Source organism: Poecilia formosa, unplaced genomic scaffold (assembly GCF_000485575.1).
Source record: "Poecilia formosa unplaced genomic scaffold, Poecilia_formosa-5.1.2 Scaffold612, whole genome shotgun sequence".
Classification (NCBI taxonomy): Eukaryota; Metazoa; Chordata; class Actinopteri; order Cyprinodontiformes; family Poeciliidae; genus Poecilia; species Poecilia formosa.
Window position 1 is genome coordinate 62,721 of NW_006800551.1, and position 18,139 is coordinate 80,859.

General features: G+C 37.6%; 1 protein-coding gene across 1 annotated transcript in view; it reads right to left on the reverse strand.

Moving 5' to 3' along the window:
- lrp5 (low density lipoprotein receptor-related protein 5) overlaps positions 1 to 11,498 on the reverse strand; it is a 57,804-nt gene extending 46,306 nt beyond the window's left edge. Inside the window, exons 1-3 of the mRNA XM_016665721.1 lie at positions 11,179 to 11,498; positions 1,181 to 1,381; positions 6 to 144 (exon numbers count right to left, since the gene is read on the reverse strand). Coding sequence (XP_016521207.1) covers positions 6 to 144; positions 1,181 to 1,381; positions 11,179 to 11,263 — 425 coding nt within the window. The 5' untranslated portion in view covers positions 11,264 to 11,498. The remainder of the gene's footprint in view (positions 1 to 5; positions 145 to 1,180; positions 1,382 to 11,178) is intronic.
- Positions 11,499 to 18,139: the final 6,641 nt, after the last annotated feature.

The following is an 18,139-nucleotide window of genomic DNA, read 5'->3' on the forward strand; positions in this document are numbered from 1 at the left end:
CGTCCAGATTGGCGACTTCAATCCGATTGGTCTCCGAGTCTGTCCAGTAGAGCTTCTTCCCCAGCCAGTCACAGGCTAACCCATCAGGACTGTTCAGCCCAGACACGACCACTGCTTGGCCAGTTCCCAGAGCCTCCTTAAGAGCTGCAAGAACAACACAGTCTCAGGTGTAATGTTACCAGGAGATGATACATTTCCAGTTAAATCAAAGTCATGTAAATCTACAATGGATCCCGTTTCATTTCGTATTGAACTCTGAATAAAAATGAAGATTGGTTTAATATTACATACAGTCAAGAAAAAAACCTAATTAAATAAATATGCAGTACCTCCTTAAGAAATGTCAGCTTATTTATGTCTATTTTGTTTTATTTTGCATTAGTATTGCTTCCTGTCAAAAATAAAATGCTGGATATGTAAAAAAAAACAAAAAGAAAAAAAACAAGTACTTTAAACCTAAATCTTTCAGACGTATGAATAATTTTGGATCTAACTCTCCTGGTTTAAAAAACAGATATGCTTTCATTTAGCAGGTTAGCAGGTATACAGAAATTTTATCATAACCCTTACCTTAATTTGCTCTTGTTACAATATAAAAAACAGATCAAAAAACATTACAGATAAACAATCTTTTTTGAACCAATCTATCACTGAACAGTCTGGAGGCACATTCCACATTTATATAAACATGTGAGCACAAGTTTAACTTATTCTTTTCTGGAAGTAAGAAATACTGTCAGAATTTTTCTAATCAGTTCTTGAATGTTGTACATCTCATTAATTTGAGTTTATCAATATTATGGCAGAATGATGAATTATTAACAAGGTGAAATGTTTTCCAGGTAAACACTGGGAACCCATCCCAACATTTCAGTTGGGCCTGGTTTGGAAAATATCTCTGCTTACTAACCAGAAGCGTTTTTTTAGATGTTGTTCTTTCAGAACAAGAAGAGAAGTACCAGACTCTAGTAAACAAAAAATGTGAAAATGACAGTTTTTTTTTATTAGAAACGTCAAAATGAACCAAAATGAAATGAGTAGGTTATGCTTTTAGAAGATAATGCATCTCAAATGGGCGAAGAACACTGTGACACCTGTTGTCCTGCTCCAAGGCTTCAGAGAGAATGTACTTACATGAGAACATTTGTCTGAATCAGTAAAAAACAACCCAGTGCCTTACAGTTGGATGACTGATTCCAATGGGTTTGTTTGATGGCCTCCTCACTGACGTCAGTCCAAAAGATCAGGCTCTCATCAAACAGGAAGTCCACTGCAGCTGCATCTTCAAGTTCACTGACAACTATGGCTGATTCGCCCCGCACACCTTCACCATCAACCAATCTCACATCTCGTCGGTTGGCAAACAGAAGGAGGGGGGAGCCTGAAAAGGACAAAATTATTGTTATGAGTTCACAGCACTGATGGAGTTACATCAAGTCAGCTAAAAGACGAAACTATTTGAAAATGTTGTATGAAGTGGCTACTAAGGCAAAATAATGTGTCTAAAATCGAATCACTTTCATTTCCTACTACCGTACTCTCCAATTTGCATTATTTGCTTTTATTTCAACTGTTAGCTTTTTGTTTTCTCTCAGTTTTTCCCTCTGTAGAAGCTACACCTGGTCTGGTGTTCAGGTTGGATGTGATTGGTTCCTGCAGGAGGTCATCAGCTGAGATAATGCTGCTTCCACTGATCTGTGTTCTGGTTCTCCTGGAGGTTTCTTCCTGCTAAAGAGGATATTTTCCTCTCCTTTGTCGCTGCATGTATGCTCAGCATGAGGGATTGCTTTAAAGTCAATGATAAAATGCAAGTGATTGCTGGTCCAGGAGGAGGGAATCCTGCAAGTCAATGACTCGATGCTCTGCTGGGTTTCCTTAGATAGAAACATTTTAAACTATTTTGAATAATAAACTACACTTACTGTACTGTTTGATAACCAGGATCAGTTGGAATATATGTAAGATTGAATTGAGAAGATTTTTTTGTAAAGTGTCTTCAGACAATATTTGAATATTTGTTATGTATTGGTGCTACATAAATTAACTGAACTGAATTTAAACTAAAATACATCAGAAATCATTTTGACGACAATATGATTCAAGAATCTAAACTTTTTTGTCTAGGTTAGTTTAGCCCAGGAACTCCGAGAGGTTGATCTCTTTCTGTTGGGGCCACTTCAGCTGCAGCTTGTGATGCCAGCATGGGAGTGTGCCAGCATCACTGCGCACAAGCATGCAGATCCAGTATGTCTCCTGCTACACTAGAACACAACCAGAAACAATAACTCATGTTTAAGGAAAAAAATTAGATTCTCAGGCAGATAAAACAGAGACCAGTTCTCAACATGTGACAACGTGACATCTTTATTTGAAATATGGCTGCAGACAACAACATGAGCACATTGGTCACATGTCTTTATCTGAGAGATTCAGCAGAGAGTTTTACATACTTCATGTGACATTTAGATAAATTAATAAAAGACAAAGTCAAAGTAGGGAGTTAAGCAGTTGTGGGGAAAGCACACAGACTGATTAGTGCATTGAACTCATCCTAATAGCTATTTACTTTGTAAGCTTTTGTACAATGTTAGACTCCATGCCTCCGGCAAGCGGCCGTTTCTCAAAAGTCGAGGGTCCAGACTCTTTGTATGAAGTGAAGTGTAAAGGGGCTGGTTATTACCATACTAGAAAAATACAGGCAACTAATCCAACTAATTTTAAACCTTTGACCTATGTTGAAGCCATAATCCAGATCATTTCACCATAAAGCAGCAACAGGATGAAGCCAAATGAATAATCAGAGTTGTTCAAGGAGCTCTGACAGAGTTTCACAAAGACCTGGAAATAGCAGCTCCAGTGTTTTCAATTAAAACAAGTAAAATAATCAACTGCAACCATCTCTATGGATATTCACAGTACAAGACTCCACTGAATAAATTACATGTTGATGCTTGATTGGTCTTTTCGTCAGAAGGTTTTGACAATCCATAAACAAGCTATTTAATATAAAGTCTTGTCAGATGAGGTCAACGTTGGTTCTGCATACAACCTCAAAGTACCATGACAAAAGAGGGAAGATCAGTGTTTGGGTTGTCTTATAGCATATGGTACTGACTTTATATGATTGAAAGAAAGATGAATGGAGAAATATATTAGGGCAGTCTTGATAGGAATCCGATGATGAAATGAGCAAGACAAGTGTCCTAAATGCAAAGTCGGGGAAACTCTTACTCTGTTTCAGATAAAGAAAGTAAACTGCTAGAATGGGCCACTTTATCACTTGACTTGAATCCAAATGAAAATCTATGGAAAAAACTGATCATAGTGAATAAAAAGAATCCTCAAGGTGTTTGTGTGGAAGAATAGGTCAATCTCACGCCATAGCAATGCATGGGATTAGCTGCTCCACACAGGAGAGGGAATGAAGTTGTCATTACCCAGAAAGGCTTTTCCACAAAGTGTTTCATACCTTTCTGTAAGTGTTGAATAATTATTCCCTTTGACATTCCATTTTTTTGCCCATAACTTTATGTTTGCTGTGACTTATTTGACATCTACTAACATCTGGTGTCAATTTTATGTCAATAACCTCATCAGACCTATTTCCATCCATCCATCCATTTTCTTTACACCCTTGTCCCTTAGTGGGATCAGGAGGGGTGCTGCTGTCTATCTCCAGCTAAAGTTCCGGGCGAGAGGCGGGGTCACCCTGGACAGGTTGCCAGTATGTCACAGGGCAACACAGAGACACACAACCATGCACACACACACTCACACCTAGAGAGGCCAATTAACCTGACAGTCATGTTTTTGGACTGTGGGAGGAAACTGGAGTACCCGGAGAAAACCCACGCATGCACAGGGAAAACATGCAAACTCCATGCAGAAAGACCGGGGCCGGGAATCAAACCCAGAACCTTCTTGCTGCAAGGCAACAGCTCTACCAACTGCGCCACTGTGCAGCCCTCAGACCTATTTCAACTCAGAAATATATTTTTGTGTTAAATACTTATTTTACCCGCTGTATGAATTACAGCATAAGGTATACTGTACATATGGAGAAAATTGCACAGGTCAAAATTGATGTCAGCAGGTCAAAGCTTTAAAATACCAGGAGATGAGAGACTGGCTACAACATTAGGATTGGTCCATCTCTACTTTGTCATTTTTGAAGCATGCTACAATTAAAATCCCATTAGGACTGGAGTCAGACATTCTGTCAGGGAACTAACAATCATTAAACAGTAACTGTGACCTTTGGCCATTTGGAAGCATGAGGTTTTATGGCAGATCTATGCAATCCGTGTAAACAGAAATAGCTTTTCAAAAAGCCCAACTCTACACTATTTTTCAAGAATAAAAAACAAAAAAACATCTGGATAAAGTTAGGACCTTCACCTTCACAGAGCTTGAAAGTATATGCTTAAAAGGCTTGCTCTAACTCAAGAGACCAGTTCAACAATAATCTAAGCAAATTAATATTTTTAATTGAATAAAATAAAGCATTTTGATGGAGGAACTTTAAAATCATTGTAGATCCAAAACTTAAAAAGGAGTTTTGCACATTTGTATTCATAAAAGAAAGACACCAGTTTGCAAATTTGGGCTTGATGGAAAAAATAAAAACTTGGTCAGTTGTCAGCAATAAAAACAGGGTGTGACTACCTCATTTGAGTCATATATGTTGCATATAGCCAAGTTTAATAAATAAATTAAAAGTAGATTGAGTGAGCCAAAATCTGCTTTTGAGTAAAAGTCAGTTGATAGATTATTGCCCTCCTTACTATGAAATTCTTGTGCAAATAATGGGTTATGAAAAGAGTAATAAGAATAAGAGTGTTGCATTTAACATGTTCCCTTTTATGAAGATTTCATTTGCACAGTAATAATATTTCCCTAATTAAAAATAAAGCATCTTTATCTGCATCAACCACATGTGATCAGAGCCTTCTGATTATGGTTAGGAATGGTAACAACCCTAGTCATGCCAAAAATATACACTGTATAATAACTTGCTCATTTAAAACAAAAAATAGAAAAATCCTGTTTTCCAGCAACTTGTTAGGGTCCTGAGTTGTTTTGAGGTTTTATTATTTTGTGCTCTTGTCTCTTTCTTTGATCAGTCATGTTTCTATTTTTAGTTTAGTCCTTCTTAGTGATGATTGCAGTTCATTTCTCGTCTAGTTATTCTGTTGCTCTTATTTATTTATGTTTCCTAAGTGTCGTTATTCTTCAGGATTTCATTTCCTAGTCCCCAGTGTGCTCTCCCTCGCCCACTGTGCCACATTCACTCTCTCTCTCTCCTCAGCCTGTCTTCTGGTCTGCAACCTGCCAATCAGTCCAGGTCTTCAGCATTCAACCTCATAGTATTTAAACCCTTCTTCTGCTCACACTCCTTGCTGGTTCCTCGTGTTAATCCCATTATATCCTGGTTACTTCCACTTTGGTATTCTGCTTGATTTTTGTTCCTGGTTCCTGTTTTTGTTCTGCTCTGGCTCCCTGCATTCCCTGTGATTTTTGTAAGATTTCNCAGATCTCATGACCATAAATGAGGGAAGTAAATTGAGAGCTTTGTCTCTTGACTCAGCTCTCTCTTCACCAGGGCAGACCGGTACAACTGAGAAAATGTTGCATATTGCTCAACCATAATGGAAAGCCATTACTGCTTACAATGAAAAGCAGTATATGCTTCACTGTGGACGCTGCACCAATCCACCTGTCGATTTCTCACTCCATTTTTCCATCCATGACCACAGATGTACTTGGAACTAAACCTGTAGATCATGACCTGATGAAGCCAATAGGACCACATCATCTGCAAAAAGCAGAGATGCGTTCCAAAGATCAACAAAACGGATCCCCTCCACATCTTGGCTACGTTTAGAAATTTTGTCTATGAAAGTAATGAACAGAATCGATGACAAAGGGCAGTCTTGGTGGAGTCCAACTCTCACCGGAAACGAGCCTGACTTACCATCAGCCCCTACAGGGCTCCCTGAAGGAGACGGTCGAACACTTTTTCCAAGTTCACAATACACATGTTAATAATATTGATTGGGTGAACTTCCACGCACCCTCCAGGACCCTACTGAGGGTGTAGAGCTGGTCTTGTGCTCCACGAACAAGACAAAAACGACACTGCTCTTCCTGAAGCTTAGATTCGACTAAACTAGAACCACTGAATAGACATTACCAAGGAGGCCTAAGAACCCTCTGTAGTTGGAGCATACTCTGTATCCTCCCTTTTTAAATAGGTGGACCATCACCCCAGGCTGCCAATCCAGGAGAACTGCCCCCAATATACATCTTCTTTCACTCATTCACCTTCCAAGTAAAATTTTGATAGCGCAATATCCTTAACTGAATCGAAAAACCATCAAATTGGATCATGAGTTGAAATGGGTCCCTCTGTATCGAAGCATTTTTGGAAAATTTAATTGATAGCCAGCACTACTTCCTTTTGCCCTTCACATTAGGTAATTAATATTTGTTGCCATAAAATAGTATAACCGTTTTTCATAAGTAGGAGGTAAATCAAAAACTGCTGTAAACAATAACAAGCAGAATGAAACTTTATGTATTTATCTATTTTTTCATTTCAAAAAGACTCTGTTCATCACCGTAATCTTGTTTTTCATTACCGCAACAGGTCTCAAATTACGCGGTAATGAACGTTGTGCATTACGGTAATGAGTGACATTCGCATAAGATAGCTTAAAATGGTAGCATGCCATGGTGACTCAGCAAAACAATTTTCACCTAGAATACAAATTCCCTAATATCTTCTTTACAGGAAAATATCTAATTATTTACTTTTTAAGCACATGAGGTAATGCACATTACGGTAATGATCGCCTGTGGTGTGGAAATAGGCATATGCGAGGAGAAACGTAACAATTATCATAATCAAAAGACATCAAACAATCTTATTTTTTAGCCATCTTTTGTCTTCTCCTCTTTGTGGTGCATTATGGGTCAAAATAACTAAATTTAAAAATTTTTTATAAATATAACAGGACTTTGAACAAGGTGCTACGGTAATGAGTTTTGCACCTCCGGACACTCACTTTTATTAATATATTTTTTATTATTTAATAGGAAATCATTAAATATTACAATATTGAGTTAGTTAACATAGTTTTAAACAAGTTGGTAGTATTTTTTTATAAACCAGCCTGAATAATTACAATGATAAATTGAGGTGAAAGCATTTTTTTTTTACTTCGGACGCATTACGGTAATGAATTTCTGACTCCAAAATTAATTAAAAAACATTTTAAAAACTATTTTGGTAACTAACAATTAAGTGTGCCAAATATTAGAAATTATAATTGTTCAAATAAAAGTGAATTATTTTTAATTTTCATGAGTATGACTTTAAAATCTTCTAAGACATTCAAAAGACTAGGTTCGTGAGAATCACCCACCCAGCTCCTGTCAGTATTTAGGGTCCACCAACAAACGCATCATGACAACTTCTCTCTCACACAACATAAATAATTATTGACATTTTAAATAANACTTCCACTTTGGTATTCTGCTTGATTTTTGTTCCTGGTTCCTGTTTTTGTTCTGCTCTGGCTCCCTGCATTCCCTGTGATTTTTGTAAGATTTCAGGGTTTTTTTCATTAAAGAACAGTCAATATAATCCACGCACCCAGCTCCTGTCAGCATTTAGGGTCCACCAACAAACGCATCATGACAACTTCTCTCTCACACAACATAAATAATTATTGACATTTTAAATAAAAATGACTAACATATATTTCCCATTTTGTCAAGTCTAAATGAAGACGAAATGGTATCAGGTTAATACTTTACAAAACATCAAATTAGAGATCAATCATTAAGGTTGATAGGTACTTAATCTCCAATTAAGAAAATGTCATCCAAAATCACTTTTAGCATGGAGAACAGTTTCTGATTTATAGGTTCAAAGTTTTTTCATACCTATAGACTAAGATTTAACATTCTTCTCTTGGTAAATCGCTTTGTATAAAAATACAGTCAAACCCATCCAGTCATATTAGTCAAGTTTAGCTATTATGAAAATTGTTAAAATCCAGCAAGTCACTTTTCACCACAACTTTCTTAAACATCTTTATTAATTTATAACATTTTATCATTTGCTACAGTACTGAACAACTGTATCTTTATAATCCAATGACAAGAAAGAAAATGGTTCATAATTTAGGAACTTATGTAAAATTCAGTCTTCAATTGGAAGAACTGTGATTGAAAATTGAAGCATAGCAAGTGACCAAACAGTTCAAATATGTGAATTTTGTTCTGGATCTGCATAAGTTTCAGATAATGAATGATGAAGACAATGATTATGGGTCTTTTAAAAGAGATTAATATTGTTTTATATGTTTGTTGCTTTAGAATGAATCTGAGGCAGACATAAGAAAAATATAATAGGCAAAAATGAAAAAGAAATTACAGATGGAAAGTCATGTACACAGATAAGCTAACACAAATGTTCATATGACAAAAGGAAGCCTGTGGCAGTCTGCTTTGATTTCTCTGGGTTCAGATCACACATAAACTGAAATATGCTCACACATATTTACTGGTCCCAATTGGGAAGGCGTGAAGAAAATATCTTCCTTCCTTTCAGCCAATACGCCCCATCCTCCCTTGCAGGGGCATCTACGAGTATAAACTGCTCGTGGATGCATTATACATCTCATTATATATCTCTTCACCAGTGTGAAGAGGAATGAGTGACATTTGGGAACAAGTCAGTTCCCAAAACAACTCAGAATCTGTTATGATTGGATGCTTTCACATCTTTAAAACAATTCACTGAGATTATTTACAAAGACATGGTTTGCACTTTGCAGCATCGTGTCATGCAGACAACTATTCACAGAGAACAGAGGCAAAGACGTGTTTATGGATGGAAAATGTTAATTAACTGATATTATCTTTAGCTCAGGGTCTCTCCCAGTGTACTTGCCCCAAATAAGGGCTAATAATACCCTTACTTGGGGTATATATACATATATATGTTCTGGGCTTATGCTGCTTAAATATGGGATACATTGTTATCAAATCAATTTCCACAGTGCTCTAAAAGACTACTTTTGTCATGGAAACTGCAGTGGATAATTTATCTTATGAATGAAATGAGCATAAATTATGTATGTTTATCAGAATAAGATTTTAAAACATCAACAAAAAAACAAAAAGGTCCAATCAGTTTGGTCTCAGTTGGCAGGTTTTACAATTATAAGGTCTATATTTTGAATTAAAAAAAACACCAAGCACATCTTTCACATAAAGGTTTGACAAGTTATATTCTAATTTAGGATAATTGTCTGCAACAATATCAGTCATTCTTCAATGGAAGAGAGGATTATATATTTAAATTGAATCAAATAATTTGACTTATTTCAACTGTCTGTTTTTTGTTTGTTTTTGTTGGTCAGGATGTAATTTACATACATAAAGAAAGGTGGATTACCAAATTAAGTCATGAACAATATTTTCTGGAAACGAGGCAAACACAAGCACAATATCAGTGGTAGAGTTGCCTTTCAGTGAGGTTAGTAGAGAAGCTTTGCTGCTAAATCAACCACAGAATTTAGCTTGAGACTCATCAAACTCACCAGTTCTTCACATTTTCAAGCACATATGAACGGATGAGGATGTTGTAGACTGTCTACTATTTGCATTTAAAACTACATTAGCGTGCAGAAATTAACAGCAACAAAATATAAGTCACATCAATATGCACTGCAGTGTACGCTTTCTATGCTAATTCTACAACAAATTATTGTTTTCAAAATAGTTATGCAATTAACAACTAAAGCACAGAGACAGTCAGCTTTCTTTGTTTAATAATCCCCTTAACTATCAGGAGGATGCTGGTTTTCTCATTGATGGAAGTGTTTTTTGGGTGACAGTTAAGAGGTTAACTAGATTTATTCTTCTGACTCTTTGTGTTACTTACCTTATACTCATTCCTTTAGACAAGAAACAATTTCATTTTTGTTCTGTACCTGGCATTTATTGGTAATGCCATACAAACATGTTGTTTCTAGATTTTTCATGTACATCAGTGTCTTTAATGAAAAAAAATAGCTTCAAAAAAGACTAAGCTTCAAATTTGCTGTGTTACAATTGCCATCCCAATCAATACTCAACAGAGAACATTAATAATAATAATCATCTTTATTGTTATTATAGAAATCATGCAATAAAATTATATGTATTATAACAACAATAAATTTTATAATAAATCATAAAAACAAACCTCTGAACTGATTCAGAGGTTTGCAGAATCAGTTCTGCAAACCTCTATTTCCTGATTGTCTGTCAGTTTAGATAACCAAAAGAAGCCAGTATCCTGCAGCTAGCCACCATCATGTCATAGTATAATACTGACAGGTGGATTATAAAAAACTGTTTTAAAGCACATTGCAGGAAATGCCTTCATTCCATTTGGGTTTCTTGGACACAAAATATGTTCTTATTGAGATCTCCAAAGAAATATTATACATTAGCAAAATCTGGGGATTTTTTAAGCCATTCTCAACTTCAATTTCCACCATCCAAACCTTCTTTTAAGAAAGTCTAACCTCTGCGTACGGTTTCACTGACTGAGAAGTAAAACCGCAAATCAGACTCAGTCGAAAAAAGGATAATAAAGGAACAGATCCTGGGAGATAGCTTTGCTGAGCCTAACAGCGTTTTCTTTCCCAAATAAACACGCCGAGTTCTTTTCATCTTTAACGCAAAAAGGCTGTCTGACACCCGACACCGAGCAGCAATGGCTGGAAGCTGAGAGGCCCGAGAAAACAGCGAGGCTGCCTTTAAACTTCAGATTCACCAAGACAGAAAGTCCTCCACCGACCGCGCCAAGAACCACGACAGGTTAGCTCCACAAAAACACTACTTCCAGTGTGTGGAAAAAAACAACAAAGTAAAGTTTGGGTTGGACCACTGGAACTACAGTAGCCCACCTTGGTGCTGTACCCTTGGGACACGAAAACCTCAACTTTCTTACAAGGTATGGCTGAGGACGGTGCCGTGTACCAGTTAAGGGGACACAGCAAGAGTGTAAAGCGCACTGCAGCCCAACTAAGAACAGATATATCCTTACAAAGTTCAGATCCACAACCCCAGACCAGCAAAAACAGCAATGCTGTAAACAAAAAAAACTCTACGTACCATCAACCGCCATCAGCAGGCAATTCCAGAGCAGCAGCTCTGCCAGCAGACCACCCATTTCAAGTCCTCTCTGCTTTAAATCCATAATTCCCACTCCATTTTAAGATGGTTACTCCTGAAGTTGGAAAGAGGTCCGTTTATCCTGATGGACATGTAGGTCTGTATCACAAGGGACCGATAGCTAGGAGAAAGCTTGCTTCTGTCCGCGCGCGGTAGGTCCTACAGAATCTACTTTTTTCCACTGATAATAACGCTCGCGCTTCTTTATACTTTGGACTGTCGAGCTCGCGCACGGAGAAGAAGGCAGGCCGTTGTGGGCGGCACCTTTTATACGTCACTTAGTTTGAGGCGGATACGTTTCTTTTTTCTTTTTTTTTTTTCTTTTTTTTACAAGTTTCACTTATGTGTTAATGGTGTCTGTTATTAACCCTAAATAGCTTTCAGAATTCAGTCAGCTTTTAATATTAGAAAAATAATAACTTTTGACTTTAGATGAAATACAAGGCTAAGGCTAAGGGCGCTCACCCAGAGCCACCCCAAGATTGTTTGCGAACCAATGCAAAATTTTATTTAAAGGCCCACTTCTGTTTAATGCTATGGGGCCTTAAAACTGTATGGGTTAATTCTTTCAGAGTTTACCAGTTATTCAACAATAAAATGACCATATCACTAAATAAGTTTAGCCTGACTCTTATTTATTCTGTTATGGATGCTTAATTCTGTGTCCTTCCGCTCTGTCTTCTTTCTGCTTACATGCACACTGCATGATAATAAACATAACATGTAAGGCTGGCAACAGTCACACAAAGATAAAACTAATGACAACAGCTTAATACCCCTTTGCGAGGGTAGAAAGCAAGGAATAGATGAAAGCAGAATGTGCGCTCCATTCTTTGCTTTGCTCCGTGTCATCCCTCGACACGGAGGTGTGCTGAGTGGAACCCAGTGCTGAACAGTGACTGACTCTCTGTATTAACTGTATTTCTGTTCCAAAATGAGTTTGTGTTGTACTCTGCATCATTGGGCATATTTTTTTTACATATATAACTGACTATATCTCTATTTCCTAAGGTTGAATGACAAATACAAGATCTCGAGGTTACGCAGACTAAAATATAACAATTCAGTAAATAGTTGAAAATTCATACAACTATTGTTGAGAAATATTGAGTTATTTCTCTGACTTGAGCTATTCATTAAAGACTTGGTGGAGCCAGGGTGCCGGTGTTGCAGGGGTAAAGCATTTCGCCCATCTACAGATGGAGGCCTTTGTCCTCAACGCAGCCATCATGAGTTTGAGTCCTGGCCCAATGACACTTACCATCTGTCTATTTCCTCTTTCACAAAATAAAAAAGAAGAATTAGTGGAGCCAGGAAAGACTTGGCCATGTTTATTTGGTTATGATTCCAAGCAGAAAGTTGGCAATCAGCAACTGTGCATGTAATGTGATATATGATCCCAGCACAGATACAGGTAGCAGAAATTAACCATCCTATGGGTTATTTTTGCATCTGATAACTAATTATTACCACTGGCTTACTTTTCATTAAATAAGTAAATCATCAAATCAGTAACACATATTGTTTGGCACATGCAGTTCCTGTTTTAGTGTTTGAACCCACAAATTTTGTTCAGTAAGTATTTGTAAGTATTTTGCTCGTAGTTTAAATAAATGCAATTTTATTGAGAAATCAAATAAATTCAATCATATAGACAGATTCAAAATATATGTTATACAATGCAATAAAATTCAGTTTATGAACCCAGTCAAGAAGACTGTTATCTAAGGATACTGTACATCTATTGCATTGATGCACAGTAAACCCCTTCTTCATCATGTATGTAGTGACAGTGGAGAGGAACAACTCCTTTGCCACACCAAGACACCAGAAGCAGAACTAGACAGGATGAACAGCTTTCTGTCATCACTGACTGGTGGTTTGACAGGAAAGAACACACACAAAAACACAGAAACACTCCTCCTTTATTGACTTTATGCAGAAAACAGACCAGTCTCAACATAGCACAGGGCCAAGTGTATTATGTTTAAAAAGCAGTGAAGAATACATTATTGTCAACTTTGTTGCAAGCAATAGTTAGCTGAGTCAGTGCGCTGAAAATCCCACTGCTTCTCCAAGTAAGGTAAAGCAATGCATATCTTTCAAGTAACATGCAATGTAATATACTAAATATTGTATATCTATTCTTTTTACTGTCTAGTGAATGTAGCACGATGCACCTTGTTTGTGTGTTTGTGGGTTAAAAATTACCTATCATTGTGTGGACTTAGTCTTGACAAAAAACCAACATTGACATTTTGACATGTCCACACAATGCAAAAACAACGTTTTTAGGTTGGGGTTAGGTTTAGGACGAAGGTGTAAATTGAGTTTAGGTCAAGGTTAGGTATATACTCAAGGTGGTTAGGTTTAGGGAAAAGGTCAGGGTTAGGCTATAGAAATGAATAAAACTCAATGCAAGTCCACACAAGTATGTTGAGACAGGGGTGTGTTTGAGTCTGCGTGTGCGTGCGTGCGTGCGTGCGTGCGTGCGTGCGTGCGTGCGTGCGTGCGTGCGTGCGTGTGTGTGTGTGTGTGTGTGTTTCTGGAGACATGACCTTGTTGGAGAAGGAAGAAAACAGTTTATTCATCTATCATCTTACCATCCAAATCCATTGGACCACTGCTTGACACCACATCTGCATCACATACTAATAAAATGTCCATTCCAACAGCAAAGAAAATCATGAGTGTAAACTATGGCAGTTTGAAAGAAAGTGATTATATGGAACAACAACTCTCCATCCATCCATCCATACATCCATCCTTCCATCCATCCATCCATCCATCCATCCACTTTCGATTGTGGAGTACACCTCACACAGGCTACCACACATTAAACAAAGATGGGGTTCCTGTTACTGCATGGTAGTGCAGTTGCTATTACTGTTGTCTTTCCACAGCAGGTCCTGCATTCTGGCTTGATCTTTCTGAATGGAGTTTGCATGTACTCCATGTGCATGCTTTGGTTCTCCCCGGCTTCCTCTCAAAGTCAAAACTGTAATTAAAGACTAATTAAACTTGTTAATTGTTCCAGGGCATGAGTTTATGTGCATGATTGTTTCTCCTTTGTGTTCCAGACAGACACAAAAGACAAACTCTCCCCACGACTCTGCAAGGATAAGCAGGTACAAACTATAGACAGTGCTTCTATGATTAAGATAGACATGTAGTGTTGCCTCTGATGAAAACAAACTTTTAACATCACAGATCTCTGTCCTCACACACACCTACAGCTAAGCCAGTTATTTCTTTTCTCCTTTTTAAAGGCATTTCTTTTCTTCTCCAACTGGCCTCCACTTTAAAGGCCCTGTAAACTCAAAGCACATGTTTTCCCCTTCTGATTCTCTCTATATGTGAAGAGAGCCAGGCAGCTGTTCCTCACCACAGTTGAACGCAGAGCAGGTATTATTGTTTTGATTACAACACTAGCTGTGAGTGTAATTTACTTAACTCCAGAAAAGCTTTCATCCTGTGATTTTTTTATTTTTATAAATTATTCCCATATGAAGTAAACTGTGCAAAATGGGAACATACTGCAGTATATGGAGAATTTCATGATCACCAGATCACTAGTTTGGTTTTTGTTTCTCAGTTCTGCATTTTTTCAGTTTAAGTAAAGTCACCAAAATAGTTCAGATTTCACTTAAAGGCTTGTCTGAAAAGTGTCCTATGTTGACCAGTTTTATTGTTCATGAGTAGGTTAAGAGTGAAGCTGGGCTAGCAGTGAAACAACAGGGTGGGTGAAAGTGTTGTTAAAAGACAAATGTAGTGCATCAAATCAACATTAAGGACCTAGAAGGGATCCAACGATTTGTACTGCAACTGATGGTGCATAGTTAACCTGAAGAAGCCTGATGCATCTATTCTACTCCTCCAGTTTCCACCCTTCCAGCCTCAGCCTGTTTCTGGAATGCTGCTGTGAAACATGTTTTCTTTCAGCAGTCGCCTCAGCCACTGGCCTTGCTTTGATCTCTACAAATATCAAAACCGTCTCTGCGTTGGTCTGCGTTCCTCAGTCTGTCCAAGTCCAGGCTCAGGAGTAATATAGCTGTGTGGGAGAAATACCTTCATCCATGAGTAACAAGGAACAGGTGGGTCTTCCAGATGTTTGCACACACAGAGAATCATTTCTGAGAAGAACTCAGTTTGAACATTTCAAAGTTCAGATTTTAGATTTTACAGATGGAATATTTATTCCAGTTTGTGTCTTCATAAATATTTAAAGAAAGTCTTTGCTTTGATCTGTTTGTCTGACACTAGAATGTGTCAGAAAAACTGTGCAATTTTAGTGTCAGACAAAGGTAATCTGAGTAAAAACAAAAAAGTTGTTTTCAAATGAGGATTTTATTTACTAAGTGAAAAAAACAACCCAGCCCAACATGAAAAAGCAACTGCCCCTAATCCACATAACTGGTTGTTCCTAATGAGGCAAAATTAGGCTTTTTCAGCCCCCAAACGGCTCTTAATTTATCAACTACAACTACAACTACTACAAAGCATGATTTTACAAATATCAATGCCTTATGTTTGCATCAAAATCAAATCAAATTTTATTTGTATAGCACATTTCAGCAGCAAGGCATTTCAAAGTGCTTTACATCAAAACAAACACACAAACAGAAAGTCATGCAACATCAGCAATCAAAACATTACATTAAGTCAAGTGCCATCATTAAATTCGTAATTAATTACATTTCAAATACAACTCTAAACAGGTGGGTTTTTAGGCAAGATTTATTATTATTATATTGTTATAATTTTATGTATTCTGTTATGAAAGTGGCTGTGCAGTTGTTAGCACTGTTGCCTTGCAGCAAGAAGGTTCTGGGTTCGATTGCCAGCCAGGGATCTTTCTGCATGGAGTTTTGCATGTTCCCTCTGGATACTCCCACTTCCTCCTTTTAGGTTAATTGGTCCCTCTAAACTCTCGGTGTACGTGTGTGTATGCGTTTGTTTGTAATACCTTGTGGGGACGATTTTCCTGACATATACTACGTTGTGGGGACCAATTGCTCCTTGTAGGGACCGGAGCCTGGTCCCCACAAGGGGAAACCCTGTTTTTGGGTTAGGGGTCAGATTTAGGGCTAAGGTATGAATTGAGTTTTGGTTAGGGTTAGGGTTAGGTATGTGATGGTGCGTGTGTGTGTGTGTGCATGACTGTATGTCCAGTGTTGCCCTGCCCAGGGTGACCCCGCATTTTACCCGTTGATTGCTGGAGATGAGCACCAGCACTCCTCTCAAGCCCACTAGGGATAAGCATGTAAGATGATGGATCAAATGATGATCAAACTAACAAACAGAAACAAACTGGATTACAGTTTGGTTAATGCAGTTTACCAAGCTGGATAATAGGTGTCAGTGTAGGACACCTATACTTGGTGTCCTGAGTGTCATTCAAAAAAATGTAATGCTCAACTTGGATAGGTTGAGTCGGTTCCTTTTCTTAGTATATTTAAGAAGACAAGTCGCTCTTAGAGTCCATTGTTTTGAGCATGGCCCATCACTAGTTGCTTTGGCAGCAGTTACTGCTATCAAGCGTTTGAGCTGACAGGCAGTTCACTTTCTGCATCACAGTAGAGGAACTTTGGGCCACTCTTCTTTGCAGAACTTTTTATTTCAACCACAGTGGATGGTTTTCTAACATGAATGGTTGGTCACGGTATCTCAATCAGGTTTGAGTTCAGACTTTAACTAAGCTACTTCAAGACCATTATTTTCTTTTTGATTCAGAGATGGGTTTGCTAGTGTGCTTTGGATTGTTTTATTTTTGCTATCTGTCACCTTAACATCCAAAACAGACTGCCCAGACATTCTATTGGAGTAATTCTGGGAGGCCGGCAACTCTTGCTCCATACTTTCTTCATTTGTACATGATGGTTCTCACTATAGCTTTCCAAAGTTTAAAAGCCTTTAACATGATGTTGTGACCTTCTCTGAATAATGTTAATTACTTTATTCTTATCTGTTCTTTCATTTATTTAGACTGGAGTATGATGTGGTGTTGTTTTTCTTTTAGATCTTTAAATGCACATCATGTTGACAAGTTATACATGTAATTTTTGTCTCTACACTCAAGTTGAAACAGACAGAAGTTCTTGAGATATTAGATAATTAAGAGATACGGGAAAGATGCCTCAGAAAAAGTACATAATCTATCTGACTATCCATCTATCTATCTATGTCTCTCTAAGTATTAGCCACTTATCCACTGTTCATCAGTTTTCAGTTAAGTTCAATGCACCAACAACAGGAAGACCCTTAACCTTATGAGAATGTCAAGCAAAATTCATTCCAGAAGAGCCACACAGTCAAATGCTAAACATGGGCTACAAACGTTGCCTTCCCAGTGTCAAACCACTCCTGACCCAGAGACAACGTCAGAGGTGTCTGACCTATACTGAGGAGAAAAAGGGACCAGACTAGGGGTCTTCAGCCCCAGGTGTCCTGCAACCTTTACATATGTATCTGCTTAAATACACATGAGCCAAATATTGAAGTCACTAACAGGATTCTGGAGAACTTGACTGAATACTGAGGAGGTGATTCAGCCTTTTGATTCAGTACTGAGTAACTGATCATAACATCAGATTTCATATATTTAAAAAAAATGTAATCAGAGAGACAAAAATGTAGAAATTATTATATGCAAATCATGGTATTTTAAAGACTATAATAAAAAACAGTTTACACTCTATATTCACTTGGTTCAGAATGACAAAGCAGATGGAAAATAACATTATAACCATGACGTCGCACTTTAACATTGTGTCTGTTTGGAACTCAAGTTGTGTAGAGTAGCCAGAAATCAAGAGTAGTATTACTTTAAAATGACATTTCTCAAGTAAAAGTAAAAAAAATAGCAAAACTACTCCTAGAAGTATATTTTTCCAAAAAGTTG